The 17,177-nt window shown below is 37.4% G+C and overlaps 1 protein-coding gene across 1 annotated transcript in view; it reads right to left on the bottom strand.

Annotated features, from left to right (window-relative positions):
* Positions 1-14,435: 14,435 nt before the first annotated feature.
* Positions 14,436-17,177, bottom strand: part of LOC132131872 (metalloprotease TIKI1-like) — a 38,445-nt gene continuing 35,703 nt past the window's right edge. Inside the window, exons 6-7 of the mRNA XM_059544006.1 lie at positions 16,651-16,836; positions 14,436-15,130 (exon numbers count right to left, since the gene is read on the bottom strand). Coding sequence (XP_059399989.1) covers positions 14,950-15,130; positions 16,651-16,836 — 367 coding nt within the window. The 3' untranslated portion in view covers positions 14,436-14,949. The remainder of the gene's footprint in view (positions 15,131-16,650; positions 16,837-17,177) is intronic.

Below are 17,177 nucleotides of genomic sequence, written 5' to 3'. Positions count from 1 at the left end.
AGAAGTGGGCGGGGCCGGCACGAGTCAATCATGCTGTGGGCGTTTGCTGTGACTGTTACACTTTAAAGATGGATGTACTCCTACATGTTCTTCATGTTTTCATATTAGTCTCATTATGGAGTGTTTGAGTATTTCCTGTAGTTTATGTTCATGTTCACCTTCCTTTCTTCATCAGCGTTATAATCGATTCTTCCTTCAGCGTCTGGATGCTGGACTTCAGTGTGGGAACGACAGAGGAACTGCTCTGCTAGTTGTTTTATACGAAATCATTTTGTGCTTTCCAAGATGATGATGATGAATCCGGTTACAGTGTTACAAACGATATTCTGCTTCTCTTCATCAGCTGTTACTAAATATTCCTGTAATAATGCTCAGTGATTGCAGGACGAGCGATCAGCAGTGTTCTTGTGTGGTTTAAACAGGCGATTGAATGAGTTTCTCGTGTGTGGACTGAGTTCAGAGGTCAAACACAGAGTGTGTGTGTGTGTGTGTGTGTGTGTGCGCGGCTGGAGGAAGTGTGTCTCCATTCACTCTTCCAATGCTGCTAAACTGTACAGTTGTTATTCAAGTTGTAAATAAAGCTTGTATAAAACATTCAGATTTCAAGATCATGGCTTTTCTTCGTCTGATTTGCCGTCGTTGATGATCTTTTTGATAGAAGACGGTTCTCTGTAGTTGATTTCTAGATGTTCTTCCAGAAAGTCAGATTTGCACCCCGTGAGGATCCAAGTGCATAAGGATATTCACATCTGAGGACTGCATCAGTGTTCCTGCATTAATGATGATGATACAACCTTTGCAGAGACTGCTTTTTCATATCATCATTCTTCCTGTTATTTGCTCATCTTTCACAAAACATTCTTTAGAAAAGTTTTCTGAAATGCCATTTTCTTATTTTTTAACTTGAGAGAACATTTAAGAGTATATTTTGTTTTCCCAAATTTTTCTGAAGACAAAACTTAAGAAGAATTCAAATTCTTCATAAAAATCGAATTATATTATTAATAAAAATATTATTAATTCCTCATTGTCATTAGGACATGTCCCCAAAACCTTCAAACTGGCTGTTATTAAGCCTCTCATCAAAAAACCACAACTTGACCCCAAAGAACTAGTTAATTATAGACCAATCTCGAATCTCCCTTTTCTGTCCAAGATACTAGAAAAGGTGGTATCCACACAATTATATTCCTTCTTAGAGAAAAATGGTATATGTGAGGATTTCCAGTCAGGATTTAGACCGTATCATAGTACTGAGACTGCTCTTCTTAGAGTTACAAATGATCTGCTCTTATCATCTGATCGTGGGTGTATCTCTCTATTAGTTTTATTGGATCTTAGTGAAACACACCAATTTGAAAAACTAATGGATTGCATAGTCGATATAAAAAACTGGATGACGAGTAATTTCTTACTGCTAAATTCTGAAAAAAACAGAGGTGTTAATTATAGGACCTAAAAACTCTGCTTGTAATAACCTAGAACACTGTCTAAGACTTGATGGTTGCTCTGTCAATTCTTCATCATCAGTAAGGAACCTAGGTGTGCTATTTGATCGCAATCTTTCCTTAGAAAGCCACGTTTCTAGCATTTGTAAAACTGCATTTTTCCATCTCAAAAATATATCTAAATTACGGCCTATGCTCTCAATGTCAAATGCAGAAATGTTAATCCATGCATTTATGACCACTGTTGGGAACGTTACTTTAAAAAAGTAATTAGTTATAGTTACTCACTACTTGTTCCAAAAAGTAACTGAGTTAGTAACTGAATTACTCTATAATAAAAGTAACTCGTTACCAGGGAAAGTAACTATTTGCGTTACTGTAAAAAAAAAAAAAAAAAAAAGTTGCCACATGTCAAAGAATTTTTTTTTAAGCAGTTTTCACAAGTCAGTTGAAATAAGTAGAACAGACAGGTGTTCGTACATAACTTTCGAGATTTATTGCACGTCAACAGACAGCAAGAGTTTTATCCTGCACTCTTTGTAAGAAAAGTGTTTTTGGCCACTAGCTTTGTAGATGCGTGTGTCACACATTACATGTACACATTACATGCACGTTCTTGCCTTTGACTACAATGAATTTGAAGTAGTGTGTAAGCTGCTCATCCTTAAGTAAGGGGAGTGGCAATACTGAGAGCGTCCTCCGTGTTTCCTCATGATGCGCTGGGGAAAAGGAACACCTGTGTGGCATTAGTAATTAGAGGGAAGCATTATAAATGTATGATGTATTGGTTGTTGCGGGAGGGTTTTTCGGGTTGTTGCTGCTGAGTTCCTTACCAAGAGCTGCCGTGCTGGGACGTGGGTTTAAGATTGTTGTGCGAATCGAGCGGGAGGGATATTTTGCTGGGGTTTTTCCCGTTTATGTTTGGCGGCCGCCGTTGAGTTCATTGAACGCGGAACCCACGTCCTGTAGCGGGTAAGAAAGCCAGCAGTACATTTTGTTTTTATTATTGTATGTGGTGTTGATGTCTGTTCCTGCTGTGTTTGCCGGGGAGGCCTTGATGTATGTGTGAACCCAAAGGTCCCCCGGCGCTATTTGTGTGTAGAAGGAGTGCGTGTGTAAGGGGGTGGGCAGGTTATCCTTTTCCATCCGCCTCCTATACAGTTGACGACGGCTAGATATTTAGCACGAGTATGATTGACGGTTTGTGGTGATTAATATTTGGTATGCATTTATTGGTGTGGTATTTATGACTATTGGGTTTTGCAGTGTAATGAACTTATGTATGAGAGGTGATCACGTGAATATATTTAATGCATGCATTGACTAACTACTGAAATCTTGTGCTGAGTATATCCTGTTGGTTGTTGCTTTATTTTTCTTGAAGTTAACATTGTTGAAATCATTTATTGCCTCCTTAATTAAATTTTACCTGTCATGACTGCATTAACCTGCTGCCCCCTGGGTTTTAATATTATGATTGTAAATCAATAAAATTATTAATTGAGTTTGGGTATTTGAGGGTTTTCTTGGATATTGTCCCACTGAAAGTATTTAGTCCAGTAAAGAACCTGTAAACCCTGGGTAGTGAGCGTTTGTGGGGGTTACAAGTGCTTATATCTCCACCTTGAAAATGCCAACTTTTCATCGGATTGCTCCTGTGTAGCTGTTGCGCGTGTGTGTGACTGTGTGTTTGGCGCGTGTGTGTAAAAACACTGGCTCTGATTGGCTACCATGAAACACATGACTCTGCCTTAGCCAATCATAATCGCTTATCTCGTTATTAACCCACCTGCTCACTCGCTGTGTGAGTCAGGGGTGCGCTCGGATTGCATATTAAATCAATGCATTGTAACGCACCGCATTTAACGTTCAGTAACGTTAACGGCGTTGTAACGACGGGAAAAGTAATTAGTTAGATTACCCCGTTACTGAAAATATAACGTCGTTAGCTAACGCCGTTCTTTTAAACGCCGTTATTCCAAACACTGTTTATGACCTCAAGGTTAGATTATTGTAATGCTTTATTGGGTGGTTGTTCTGCACGCTTAGTAAACAAACTACAGCTAGTCCAAAATGCAGCAGCAAGAGTTCTTACTAGAACCAGGAAGTATGACCATATTAGCCCGGTCCTGTCAACACTGCACTGGCTCCCTATCAAGCATCACATAGATTTTAAAATATTGCTTATTACTTATAAAGCCCTGAATGGTTTAGCACCTCAGTATTTGAATGAGCTCCTTTTACATTATAATCCTCTACGTCCGCTACGTTCTCAAAACTCAGGCAATTTGAATATCAATATTTGAAAAACTTATCATTTTGCATTATTGACACTGTTTTCCTAATGCATGTTGTATTTTGTTTAAAGCGCTTTATAAATAAAGGTGACTTGACTTGACTTAAAACTCATCCTAAACATCTTAAAGTTAGGATAGGTCCAGACTTCTCTTGAATCCCAAACAGAACTAGATACAGAAGTTGATCAAGACAAAGTTTAGGTGACCTTGAGAGAGTCTAGTTTGAAAGTTTGAAAAGTCAGATGCACTCTTATATTTAAGCAACACACAGTAGGGATTTGCACAAGTTACTGGATTCGTTCACTCAGAAGAGAGGATAAAAACAGCACAAAAATGAATGAAGCGGAGCTGAGCTCTTCATTCAAAGCGTGGCCTGGTGATTATTCTGATCAGCCGAGCCTCAGGAAAACTGGCCTCACAATGTGAGCATGTATGAAGCCGAAAGCTGAGTGTGTTGCTGATCTGATCTCTGAGTCTTGTTGTCCTCAAACCAGGATGAAGGCTGCTGTGTGTTTTCGGGTTCATTCAGGTTCGGTTCTCGGAGGAACTCGCCGTCAGTGTGGATGAATCTGTTCTGTGCAAGAGAGTTTAAATGCATGAGTGCACTGGGGTGTGATGTATTGTGTCTGAGCTGTACATCAGGCCAGCACTGATCATTCATATGAAGATGTGTCCTCTCTTCACACGCGTCTGCAGCCAAACTCTGTAATGAAACCAAAGGATTGACTAACCGTACAAACATCTGCTCGTCCTCTGAGCATTACACACATCAGCAGGTCTGTCCGTCCGAGCCGGAGATCCATTAGTGGACAGAAGTGTCCATACTCCTTCACTAAAGTCATGTATTAGTAAACTCGATGGTATATTTGAAGTCAACGGAAGCAGGAATGAGCTGTAAAAACGGTTTTCTGTTATTAATGATCATTTTGGTTATTTGTGGGCTTTGCAGGACATGCTTTACATATTTTCCCAAATCATATTAAAGGGTTCGTTCACCCAAAAATTAGCTCATAAATTACTCGCCCTCAAGGGATCCTAGGTGTATATGACTTTCTTCTCTCAGGCGAATCCAGTCAGAGTTATATTAAAGATTCTCTTTGATCTTTCAAGCTGTTTGATTGGAAACACAATGATGACTCTAATCTAGCAGATGTACACAGAAGCAGTTCTGGGAGCATGCACAGAGATGAGAACTGCTTCCATCTACAACACTGAGCTTCAGTGCGATTATTACGTTTGGAATATATGGATATTTTTCTTTCTTTTCGCTACATGTCTTTGTTTATCCAACTGGAGCCACGTGAGGTTTAATTAAGGATTTTTATTTCCCTTTTTTTTTGATTGATGCATGCAAAACCTGTTGAGTGGCATGAAACAGCTCGAAAGATCAAAGACAATTTTAATATAACTCTGACTGGATTTGTCTGAAAGAAGAAAGTCATATACACCTAGGATGACTGAGGGTTAGTAGTTTATTTTACCCTTTAACTGAGAGCAGTTGGCATTGATGTGAGTGTTTTGGTGTGTCTGGTTTTGATTCACTAAAGCTGTTTTGCATTGAGGGTCATTCAGTGGTTTGTCCAGAATCTGTGTGATGTGGTCACATGACTGTCGGTCCAGCTCGACTGATTCAGTCTGATTACTGGACGTCACGTTTCATGTGGTCGAGCTTTCGTTCGGACAGCTCTTCACGCTCAACGCTTCAATTGTCTGTGAGCAATATTTCAGAAATGTTTTTCTAGGTTTTACAAGCTTGAGCTGCTGTTCTGTGCTGCAACAGAAGAGTGTGACAAACGTGTTCATTGAGGCTGTTTCTGATGAACACTAAGGCTTTGATGACCATCTCTTTCCTGAAAGTCAGCAGTGTCTGTAGGAGTCTCTCTGAATCTGCAGGAGTGTGTCCATATTCATCTGTGGGCTGTGAATATTCCTCAGTCTCAAGCTAAGTGTTTCCACATGGCTGATCTTTTTCCATCCGTCTGTCCTCAGGACTCAGAGCTTCAGAAGAAAGGGTTAACATTCTCGATCACTGCAGACATGATTGCATCATCCTCAGAAAGGCTGAATAGCACCAATGAATCAAAAACTGATGGTTTTTAGTCCATGACTTTATCTATATGGTAGCGTAAACACTGATCAAAATATTTTGTCATATTTTTCTCTAATGGGTTAGTCTAATGGGAAAAAAGACCAAAAACATTGACGACTCATCCTGAACAGATGTTTTTTTTTTGTACTGATAAATGCCATCGGCCCGTCACCAAACCCCATTCTGTAAAAAATAGATATTTTCAAATATTTTTGAGAAATTCAATTTAAAATATACAAAAAAGCGCCAAAAATATATTTGCTCAAGTGCATTTCAAAATACATTATATCTTTTATAAAACATATCTTTTACATTGTTATTTTCTTTATATACATATATATTTTTAAATGTATTTTAACAATGTAAATATATAATTATTTTTTAAAAGCTTTTAAAATATATATTTTGCCCTGCATATATTTCAGTCCAAGAAAATACACACATTTGAAGAAAAATTTAATTTGTTGTCTGTAACATGTTAACATATAACAAATTTGCATAAAACACACAACAACAACAAAACTTGAATAAATGTTGGTAACCAAACAGTTGTGACCTCTGTTGTATGAAAAAACAAATCTCACAATATGTTTTGTGTTTGACTGAAATCTGCTCTGGGGTAATGATAGAGATGCGCTGAATACTGTGATCATTCATATTTCAGGTGCACCTGTTTCTGTGTGAAGTTTCTCCTCACACATGTGTACGTTTGAACATACAGATGTTTCTGTCCATCAGATGAATGAACCGAGTCGAAGCTTTGTTCATATTACCAAACATCTGTTTGAAAGATCACAATATTCAAACTAACACAACCAGCATTAAATGAATTTCACAAATGCAAAAGACAAAGAAATTATAATTACATTTCATTTAAAAACACTGTTTCATAAACTAAATATAAGTAAACTGTGCACAAGTAGGCAGTGTCTCCTCAAAAAATTTTGGATGAGGAAAAAAATATATAGTACAAATATAAAACAATACCAAGATTACAAAATATAACATTAAAAAGTGCTTAATTCACTCGTTTTTAACATTTAAACAGACTCATAACTACAGACCGGTTTCACTTCTTCCTTTCATTGCAAAAATACTTGAGCGATCTGTGTTCAACCAAGTCTCTGCCTTTCTCACACAGAACAACCTCCTTGACTAAGACTGGCAAGAGCGGAATACAAATCTTCAATACATATCTTCTTTAATCTGTCCGCTGCTTTTGACACAGTTAACCACCAGATCCTCCTATCAACCCTACTGACAAAGAGCATCTCAGGAACCACACTCCAATGGTCTGAGTCTTACCTATCAGATAGGTCCTTCAAAGTATCTTGGAGAGGTGATGTCTCACAACATCTAACTACTGGGGTGCCTCAGGGCTCAGTTCTTGGACCACTTCTCTTCTCTGTCTACATGGCATCATTAGGTTCTGTCATTCAGAAACATGGCTTTTCATACCACTGCTATGCTGATGACACTCAACTCTACCTCTCATTCCATCCTGATGATCCGACGGTAGCTATTCGCATCTCAGCTTGTCTAACAGACATTTCTTCCTGGATGATGGACCATCACCTTCAACTCAACCTTGCCAAGACAGAACTGCTTGTGATTCCAGCAAACCCATCGTTTCATCACAATTTCACCATCAAGTTAGGCACATCAACCATAACTCCTTCAAAAACAGCTAGAAGCCTTGGAGTTATGATTGATGATCAGCTGACTTTCTCAGACCACATTGCTAAAACTGTCCGATCCTGCAGATTTGCTTTATTCAACATCAAGAAGATCAAGCCCTTTCTTTGGGAACATGCTGCACAACTCCTTGTTCAAGCTCTTGTTCTGTCCAGACTGGACTATTGCAATGCCCTCTTGGCAGGTCTTCCAGCCAGTTCTATCAAACCTTTACAATTAATCCAGAATGCCTCTAGAAGCTTGTGTTCTGAAAGTGAACGTCACATTATTGTTCATCCCAAAGAGGCACAAAATAACTTTTACAGACTTTTTCATTAATTGTTCCCTCCCGATGGAAAGACCTACTCAACTCCATTTTCAAGAATCGGCTAAAAACACATCTCTTCCATCTTTATTTGACCCTCTTACTTTTTTCTGTTCTATTTTAATTCTACATTATCGTTTTTATTAAAAAACACTAGCTTTCTATTTTTCTTTGTATGTGTGTGTATATAATACTTGCTAAGTGTACTGTATTAGGCTAACCAAACTTGTCATTGCACTTACATATCTTTGCTCTTTTGCTTTTATTGTCTTCATTTTTAATTCACTTTGGATAAAAGTGTCTGCTAAATGACTAAATGTAATGTGTATTTGTATGTGTAATTGTACAATATCGACACCCGCAGAAGTCCACGTCTCTCTCGTCTCCCCCGAGCCCATTGACTGACAGATGAAAATTAACCCAGAGAAGAGTTCTGCCTGAAAGAAGGCGGAGCCTCAGCACGTAATAAACGGACCAATGGTAGTACGAAGGTGTTTTTCATTTCCGGTAAGTTTGCTTTCACAAGCCATTTCGAACTTCCAAAATGAACATAAAATTAACTTCATTTTGACCAGATTTTGTTCAAAATTAAATTACTTCAGTTCGTTCTTCTATTTTGCGTGAAGTAAATCGGGGCCCTGAGAGGCTGTACACATATCGCATCTTTTGTGTGCTTGTTAATTCAAATGTAGACATGCGCGCAAATAGAGAGTGAACCATCCGCACCACAACGAGACAAAAACATCTCCGCTTTTCAGAATGCCGTAAACGCACCACAGGTCATGTGCTACACTTTACTTCAAACGTCAGTACATAAAAAGTACTATAATTTGTTATGATAGTCATTTTATAATAAATCCAAAAGCAAGATGTGAAAAAAAAACTAGGGATTGCAATGGCAGCTGAGCTAATGATTGAGCCTCTGCTACCATCTACTGGTTATAATGCTAATTTCATGTCATTTTCATCTTTAAAGTCTTTGTTTTCCACCAGGAGACACTTTTTTGCCACATTTATCTTCATGAATGGTAAGTGAATATTTAAAGTGAATTTTACTGCACAACTGTAAAGTTAAAAAAATAATAAAGGCTTTAAAATATCAATTGGCCAACTTAAAAATAAATTTTCTTTGTCCAATTCACATTTATTCCGGTATTTTCAAGTTCGGAGCTTTGCCCGTAAACATTTTCCTGAGTTCCCTTCTAGAGGTGTCCAGGAGTGTATTTTAGACCAGCATAAATGTATAAGGGGTGCCATTTCAAGGATTTACAGCACGATAAATGACAATCAAACCCCGTCTAGCGGGACATTAAAGTCTCTTTGGGAGCAGGACTTGAGTATTTCGTTAGAAGACTGGTACACTATCTTAAAAAGGATACATCCTCCTTCATTTTTAGTTGTATTTCAGAAATTCTTACCACAGTTATAGATCCCAACCCACTGACGGCTTTATTTGGGTTCGTTCCGGAGAATGTTTAACTCACATCTTTAGAGAGGGATAATATTGCACTTTGCACACTGTTGGCTAGAAGACTTATACTAATTAATTGGACGTCTCCTCCAACCTACCGTCAATGGGTTTTTTTTACCTACTTTTTGCCCTTAAACTTGAAAAGATTAAATTGGGAATTAGAATGAAACCCGAACTTTTCCTGAAATCTTGGAGCCCTTTTTTAGATTATTTTAAGGAGACAAGCACTGGATAACCCCCCCCCCCCCCCTTTTTTGTTTCTCTGGTTTATTTAGTTGTCTATATGTATGTACATTATGCAGCATTCTGATACTTGTACTGTGCTTGAGATGCTTTTCTTTAAAAAAAAAAAAGGCTTTAAAATATTAAAAGATTATAAAATAATACATGGATTGTGCACATCTTTGTCACCTAAAACTAGGGTGACCACCTGCTAATAAGCCCAAGGGGGGACAAGGGGGGACAAGGGGTACGTTTCTGAGGGACAATGTGGGACACCCCATGGGCAGACTCACTGATAGTGGTTTACCCATTTCTAACACATACCACCTTACATGGTATATTAATAATGCCCTATTCCCCTAAACATGTGTAATTGCTGATGTATACTCATGACAGAATTGACAGATGCACTTCCACTTATGATTTACTTTAGCTATTTTTCATTATAATTTATTCACTTTAAATAAATTATAATATAAAATTATAGGATTAAAATGAATTGTAGTTGCTCAACACCACAGGAACAGTTAAAAAAAAAGTCTAAACTCACAACTCCAGAGGTTCACGGAACGAGAAGGGGGAGAAAGGATGGTGAACTTGCATGTTAGTAAAGGCAGGCGCATGAAAAAAAAAAACAGTTTGAAACAGGACACACCTTCTCTTTTTTTAATTGATGATGGCGGTGCCTCACTTTCACCATTTTTCGAATCGTAAAGCGTGCATCTAAAAGTTCCTTCCCAGTGTGTCTGGTATGCACGTGCGTGCGCTGTCATGACAACAACGGAAAAGTTGACAACAACCTAGTCATCAGTTCAACTGAGGGGTGGGTGTGGCAACAGTAACGTGCTGAACTGTCAAGTAATGTTCGTTGGGCTGCCTGGGGCTCGAAGATATAGAGCGACCAACTTTTTTTGAGCAAGCATTGATTTTGCGTGACACAGTCTCAATTTGTGGGACGCATGAATTGGGCTTCAAACGCTGTGCGCGCACGCGCTACGCGGGACGGGTGGTCACCCTACCTAAAACAGAAGCTAATATCTGTAAATGGCATTTAAAAGCTTGTTTTCCTTTGAAATAAGTAGATTTCTTGTTCTAATCATGAACTTTTGATCAGTTTCTCAGAAAATTACACTTCATATCGTCATTTTGCACCTCCAGTGAATGCATCTTGATTTATGAATCTTTAGACATTTGCACTTGAAAGTGAAACAAAAATTATGATATATATATATATTGTAAATCATTTTTACAAAAAAACAAAAGCATATACAAACATACAAGCACTTATATATATATATATATATATATATACAGTACAGTCCAAAAGTTTGGAAACATTACTATTTTTAATGTTTTTGAAAGAAGTTTCTTCTGCTCATCAAGCCTGCATTTATTTGATCAAAAATACAGAAAAAAAATTAATATTTTGATATATTATTACAATTTAAAATAATTGTTTTTAAATTTATTATACTTTAAAGTATCATTTATTTCTGTGATGCAAAGCTGAATGTTTAGGATCATTATCACATGATCCTTTAGAAATCATTCTAATATGATGATTCATTATCAAAGTTGGAAACAGTTCTGCTGCTTCATATTGTTTCAGAACATGTGATACTTTTTTAGGATACTTTGATGAAAAAAAAGAAGCTATGTTTTTAAAATATAAATATTTTGTAATAAAAATATACACTACTGGTCAGTAATTTATTTTTCTTTAAAAAAAAAATAAAATACTTTTATTCAGCAAGGATGTGTTAAATTGATAAAAAGTGATAGTAAAAAAAATATATTATTAGAATATATATTATTATAATTATTTTTAATTTTGAATAAATGCAGTTGTTTTTAACCTTTTATTGATCAAATATATGAGACAGCAGAACTGTTTCCAACACTCATAATAAATCAGAATATTAGAATGATTTCTAAAGGATCATGTGATCGACTGATGTTACATGTGACACTGAAGACTGGAGGAATGATGCTGAAAATTCAGCTTTGCATCACAGGAATAAATTATTTTTTTAAAGTATATTCAAATAGAAAACTATTATTTTAAGTTGTAATAATATTTCACAATATTACTGTTTTTCTGTATTTTTGATCAAATAAATGCAGGCTTGATGAGCAGAAGAAACTTCTTTCAAAAACATTAAAAATAGTAATGTTTCCAAACTTTTGGTCTGTACTGTATATATATATATATATTTTTTTTTTTTTTTTTTTTTGTCAAAAATGAATTAAAACGTAATGGAGATCTGTTGGAAGTTGTATTTTCAAACTTTGAGGTGTTAATTGAACTCATTTTCTGCTTCTTAGACATTTAATTGTGTTCCATTTAATTAATTCCTTAAATTTTCTTTATTTGATCTTAAAATGTTCTTTAAGAATTACCGTCATACTGTAGGGCTCACATAATGTCAGCAGTGCCTCGTGTTAGGGCTGGTTGATATTATAGACTAATTATATTGTGTCATGACCTGATGAGAAGGAATAAGTCAACTGTAATCTGTATCTTGTGTTGTAATGTCCATAGAGGGTTATAAAGCCCTGTGATGATGAGAGGCATCAGTTTTCATCCAGACGTGTCTCTGATGGACCGTTCCTCTGAGCGCTGGACCTCCACGGTTCTCCAGCTTTCCTCTCAAACATCTTTCTGTGTTTTCTCAGAAGGGCTTGGAAAAAGTGTTTCAGAGCCGCTCTGGTGCGATCCTTCACTCAGCAGTCAGTCCTCTAAACTCTGGCCAGCATGTGATGGTAATAACGGCACATCAACATCTCCTGCAACACCTTCCTGTGGAAACACAAACTCCTGTGTTTGCTGGACGTGTGACGAGGATTTGTGTTTGATGAGACGCCTCTGGTGCATTCTGGGATGGTGCTGGATGAATAAACACCAGCACAGAAATTCCACAGTTCATGAATCCCTACCTGTCTGAAAAAAAATCTAATTTTATTTTTAAATATTTCAAATGTATACATTTTTAATAAGTCCGTGAGATGATAAAAAAAAAACACACACACACATTTTCAGAGAGAGGAGATAAAGTCATTAATCATATATTCAGTCTGTTAAAACATCATAATAGTGATCTGTAAAGTTTACTACTTCTCACCCAAATACAGTAACAGTAATGTGATTACGAGGATTGAAGTCTTGAAGATATAAAGTAAATCAATTAGTTGTCTTAAGTGCAGATACCATAACCCACTTAGTAAACATAATCCATTGTGATTTATTTGTTATTAAATAAACTTAACTTTACTCATAGCATTAGCACAGAATCAAAGAAGAAGGAAGTGAAGAGACAAATAAAGAGCTAAATCCAAAACAGATCTACAGGTTAAATTAAGTAAAGCTGAAGCCAGGACTATAATAAAGATAAAAATAAAAACTCTGTGGCAGGAATACTGGGATATTAATGATACAGCATTTTTTTTTTATATAATTTTCAAATTAAAGTCAGTGTAGAAAAGAGAAAAAGGTGAAAGTCTGTCTCAGAATAGAACACACACGTGGCTCAGTAAGACTCTGCAGTGAACAGGTGAACACACACATGCTTTATCCACACACTGTAACCGACCTGAATCACTAAAACACATAATAATAGAATGTCATGTATATGAACATAAGAGAATAATATTTAAAGAAGTATTTGAAAATATATAAACTTACATTTACTTTGGAAAATATAGTTAGAACAGCACTAAAGAAAACGTCTGTACAGTTCAGTTAAAATCTGAAAGAGACAGGCCTCCTAGAACGAATCCAAATCACAGTGGGGATTGTTTCTTTCTTTCTTCTGTTATCTTTCTGTCGTACATCTCCAGTACAGCAGGTGGCGCTAAAGCTCCTATTAGCTGGTTCTCCAACCGCCAAAAATGCTTAAGTAGAAGTAGAAGAAGAAGTTGAAGCAGCCCAGTGCTGTTGTTGTCATTGTGCTGCTGCTCAGGTTAGTTTTCTTTCATGCTTGTTGCTTAATTAATGGGGTTCCTTCCATGCTTGTTTTAGGTCTGCTTGGTTTTTATTGGCGACATGCTTGTTTCTTCAGGCTTATCTGCTGATTACATGCTTTAAAGCTAGTCTTAACTGGCTATGTGCTTGTTGTTTAGGGTTATTAGTTATAATTGGTTACATGCTTTAGGGTTAGTCTTCTCTGCCCTTCTGTAACTCAGCGATCAGTTGTGAAGCTGAGCTGTGCTGGTGTGTTCTTCAGGACGTTAGCAGTGCTGGAGTTTAGATTGATTTTCTCTGGGTTTGTGTTCAGGATGCTGGATGTATGGTTTGCTTTATTGTTGCTCTTATGAATGGAAAGTTGTGCTGATTATCTCTGACAGCAGTGATTCTGACGAGGGTTTACTAAAGACACACACACACACACACACACACACACATTTACAGTGAATCACCATTCGGATGTTTATACAACTGTATTCTGTTCTGTTCAGAGCAGCTTTCACAACCCCATACCATCATACGTCTTGTTTTACAAAGAAAAATCCTTTCACTCTTCATCGGCAACCAGAAATAAACCGTCCCATTCAAAAATATAAATCCATCTAATGATTTATTCTAAAGAGCATAATAAAAGCTCTCTTCCATAGAGCCGCGGTGCCAGTCATTGGTCAAGTCCAGACGTCTGGAGTCCATCATCATCATCATCATCATCTATATTCAGCTGAAGTGAAAGTGAAGTGACATTCAGCCAAGTACGGTGACCCATACTCAGAATTTGTGCTCTGCATTTAACCCATCCGAAATGCACACACACAGAGCAGTGAACACACACACACACTGTGAGCACACACCCGGAGCAGTGGGCATCATTTATGCTGCGGCGCCCGGGGAGCAGTTGGGGGTTCAATGCCTTGCTCAAGGGCACCTTAGTCGTGGTATTGAAGGACCCTCAACTAGTTCAATAGTTTACTGCTTGTAACATCATAGACAAACATAACTACTGTAACGTCACAAACACCATTAGATTGTGTCCTTCTGCCATCAACAATCACATAACACATTTAGATCAACTAAAACTACTATTCAATAAATTAAATGACTCATTTCTATGCCATAACATTTTGAACAATCATCAGATGCATGAGGTTACAGACTGAAACACAAGTCACTTGTAAATCTGCTTTTATGTAGAAAGTGTCACCAAACTGAAGAAAGTGATTTTATTTCTAAAGTTTTACAAGCAGAAATTCACTTCTGTTTCATGAGAGAGGCCAGTTGAAGTTAAGCTAGTTAGTATCTGATTTAGTCACAAAAATATAATGATTCTTATTTATATAAGTAAACAAACAAATGCTTTATTCAAAACTAGATTACATCTATATATTTACATAGAATTGGTTCTTCAGGAGCTGAAGTGAAGTGTTCAGCATGACGCAGGAGGTTTAGTGTTCATCAGACCTTATAAAAGCAGGATCTGAACACACAGAGCCGTCGCAGTGAGGGCGGGGCTCCAGCAGGAGGAGGAGGAGCCTGAGAACGTCCTGTGCTGATTGGCTCTGCCGTGCTCCAGTGGGTGTGTCTGCACTGTGGAGTAACCGTTGATGATGTGGACGACAGGAGGCGGAGCCTGAGCCGTCACACTGCGAGAAACGAGAGAGAGATCATGAGAAACACACGCCTTCATCATCATCATCATCATCTAGTGATGATCAAAATTCAATGTAGAACATTTGATAGAATTATATTTCTATCCAGTTTGTTGTGTAGTTCATATATTTATGTAAATGCTCTTTCCAGAGGTTTTTTTTTTTTCGTGCTGACTATAGTTTATGGTCACTGAATGTCTTTCCTGTAGTAAATGTGATGTAACATGACATTATTGATCTCAAGCTGGTTTTATTGATGTCTTTCCACGGATGAAACACTGATTGATTGATTGATTGATTGATTGATTTCAGTAAGTTGATCTGTTTATTCTGATGTTTGTTCATGTTTATTTCAAGTTCAAAGTCTTTATTGTCATATGCACATTTCCATGACCTATGAACTTTGCTGCCATAACTAGTAGCAAAGAGGAAGAGATGATAGATTCTAGAGCTGTGCAATTAATCTAAGTAGACTTTTGATTTCAATCTCAGCCTCAAACGATTATGAAAATGCAGTAATCGAGATAAAATGATTATGTCGCCCCTTTCCCAGCAGTGAGCTTTCACTCCTCATAAAAGCCACAACTCACGTGCAAATCACTGAATGACTAAAAAAGTGACTTTTGCCAGATGGGCCGTGCTTGATTAATTGAAGTTTTTTTTGTGTGTGTGTGTGATAGAGAAGTTCAGAGACGGAACAGAACACGGACGAGTAAAGTCATCATTAGATTAAGGTGCGCGGCTAAATGGTCAAATACATGCAAAAAATGTGTCAAAATACGGCGCTTGGTGATTAGTATTCACACAAACCCTCGTCTGTTATTGTAATATATGAACATAAGCAGTTGAGCATGAAATACGTGCGTAGCAGATCCATGCGTGTCTTAAAGTTACAGCAGCCTAATATTCTTGATTGTCTGCTTAATATTAATAAGGAAACAAAAGACAGAGAAAACACTCCCTGCTTTTAAAAGAATGACTTTTTAGCTTTAATAAGAAGTTTAATTCTTGCAGTGAAGTTTTATTTTACATTCGATTATTCAATTTCTGTAGTAGGCTGTTAGCTAAATAGACCTGCATAAAAAAATCTTTTTTTTTTTTCTATTGTATTTGTCCTTAGCTTTTTATTTTTATTATATACAGTATATATACTATATACAGTATATTGCTTTCTTTAAATAAAACAATCATTTAAAGTTTTTGTCATGTGGAACAATAATCATGATTACAATACGGACCAAAGTAATCGTGATTATGATTTGTTTACTCAAGCATCCCTAATCACTTCACTACAGCTGTCCGTCGTCACACATTAAAGAGTGACAAAAACTGACACATTTATTGGATTTAGTGATAAAACTGCAAGAGTTAGAGAGCTGAGACAGTTTCACATCAAAAGTAGCGAAGCACAAAGATTATCCCAATTTATTGGATGTGAGGAGGTACAAGTGATGTCTGACTTCATTCTGAGCAGTGAACTGAGCTGGTGGAGGTTGTGTCTGTGCTGCTCTCACCTCTCCTCCATCCGAACCCAGAGCTCATTGAACTGTCGACGGCGCTGCTTCTTCTTCAGCTTGTGCTCCACCTTCTCCAGGAGCTCCAGCAGCTGTGGGTTCGAGTCCTCGTCCTCCTGAAGACCTCGGCTCTCGTGGAGGAACGGCTCCAGCGGGGCGTCCACATCCAGCAGCTCTCCAGACCTTCTGCCAACGACAGGAGAAACACTTTAACCCAGACCCAAACCTGCTCCCGAGACACAGAGGTCAAGAGATATATCAGAAACACAGTCAGAGACGGTCTGAATGAACATCTGGATACAGAGCTTTCACATGCCTTTCATTGGATTTCGGTTCTAAATGTGATTGTCTGGTTAGTAAAGTAATAAAATATAGACTTTAAAAGGGACGGTTCACCCAAAAAATGCAGACTCACCCTAAAGTCCGTCTGAACCTGTTTGAGTTTCTTTCTTCTTTTAAAGACAAAGGAAGATATTTTGAAGAATGTTGGCAACCAAACTGTTTCTGGTCCCCAGTGAATGAAAATA

Source organism: Carassius carassius, chromosome 4, assembly GCF_963082965.1.
Source record: "Carassius carassius chromosome 4, fCarCar2.1, whole genome shotgun sequence".
Classification (NCBI taxonomy): domain Eukaryota; kingdom Metazoa; phylum Chordata; class Actinopteri; order Cypriniformes; family Cyprinidae; genus Carassius; species Carassius carassius.
Note: the sequence above shows the minus strand (reverse complement) of the source record. Positions and strands in the feature narration are given on the sequence as shown.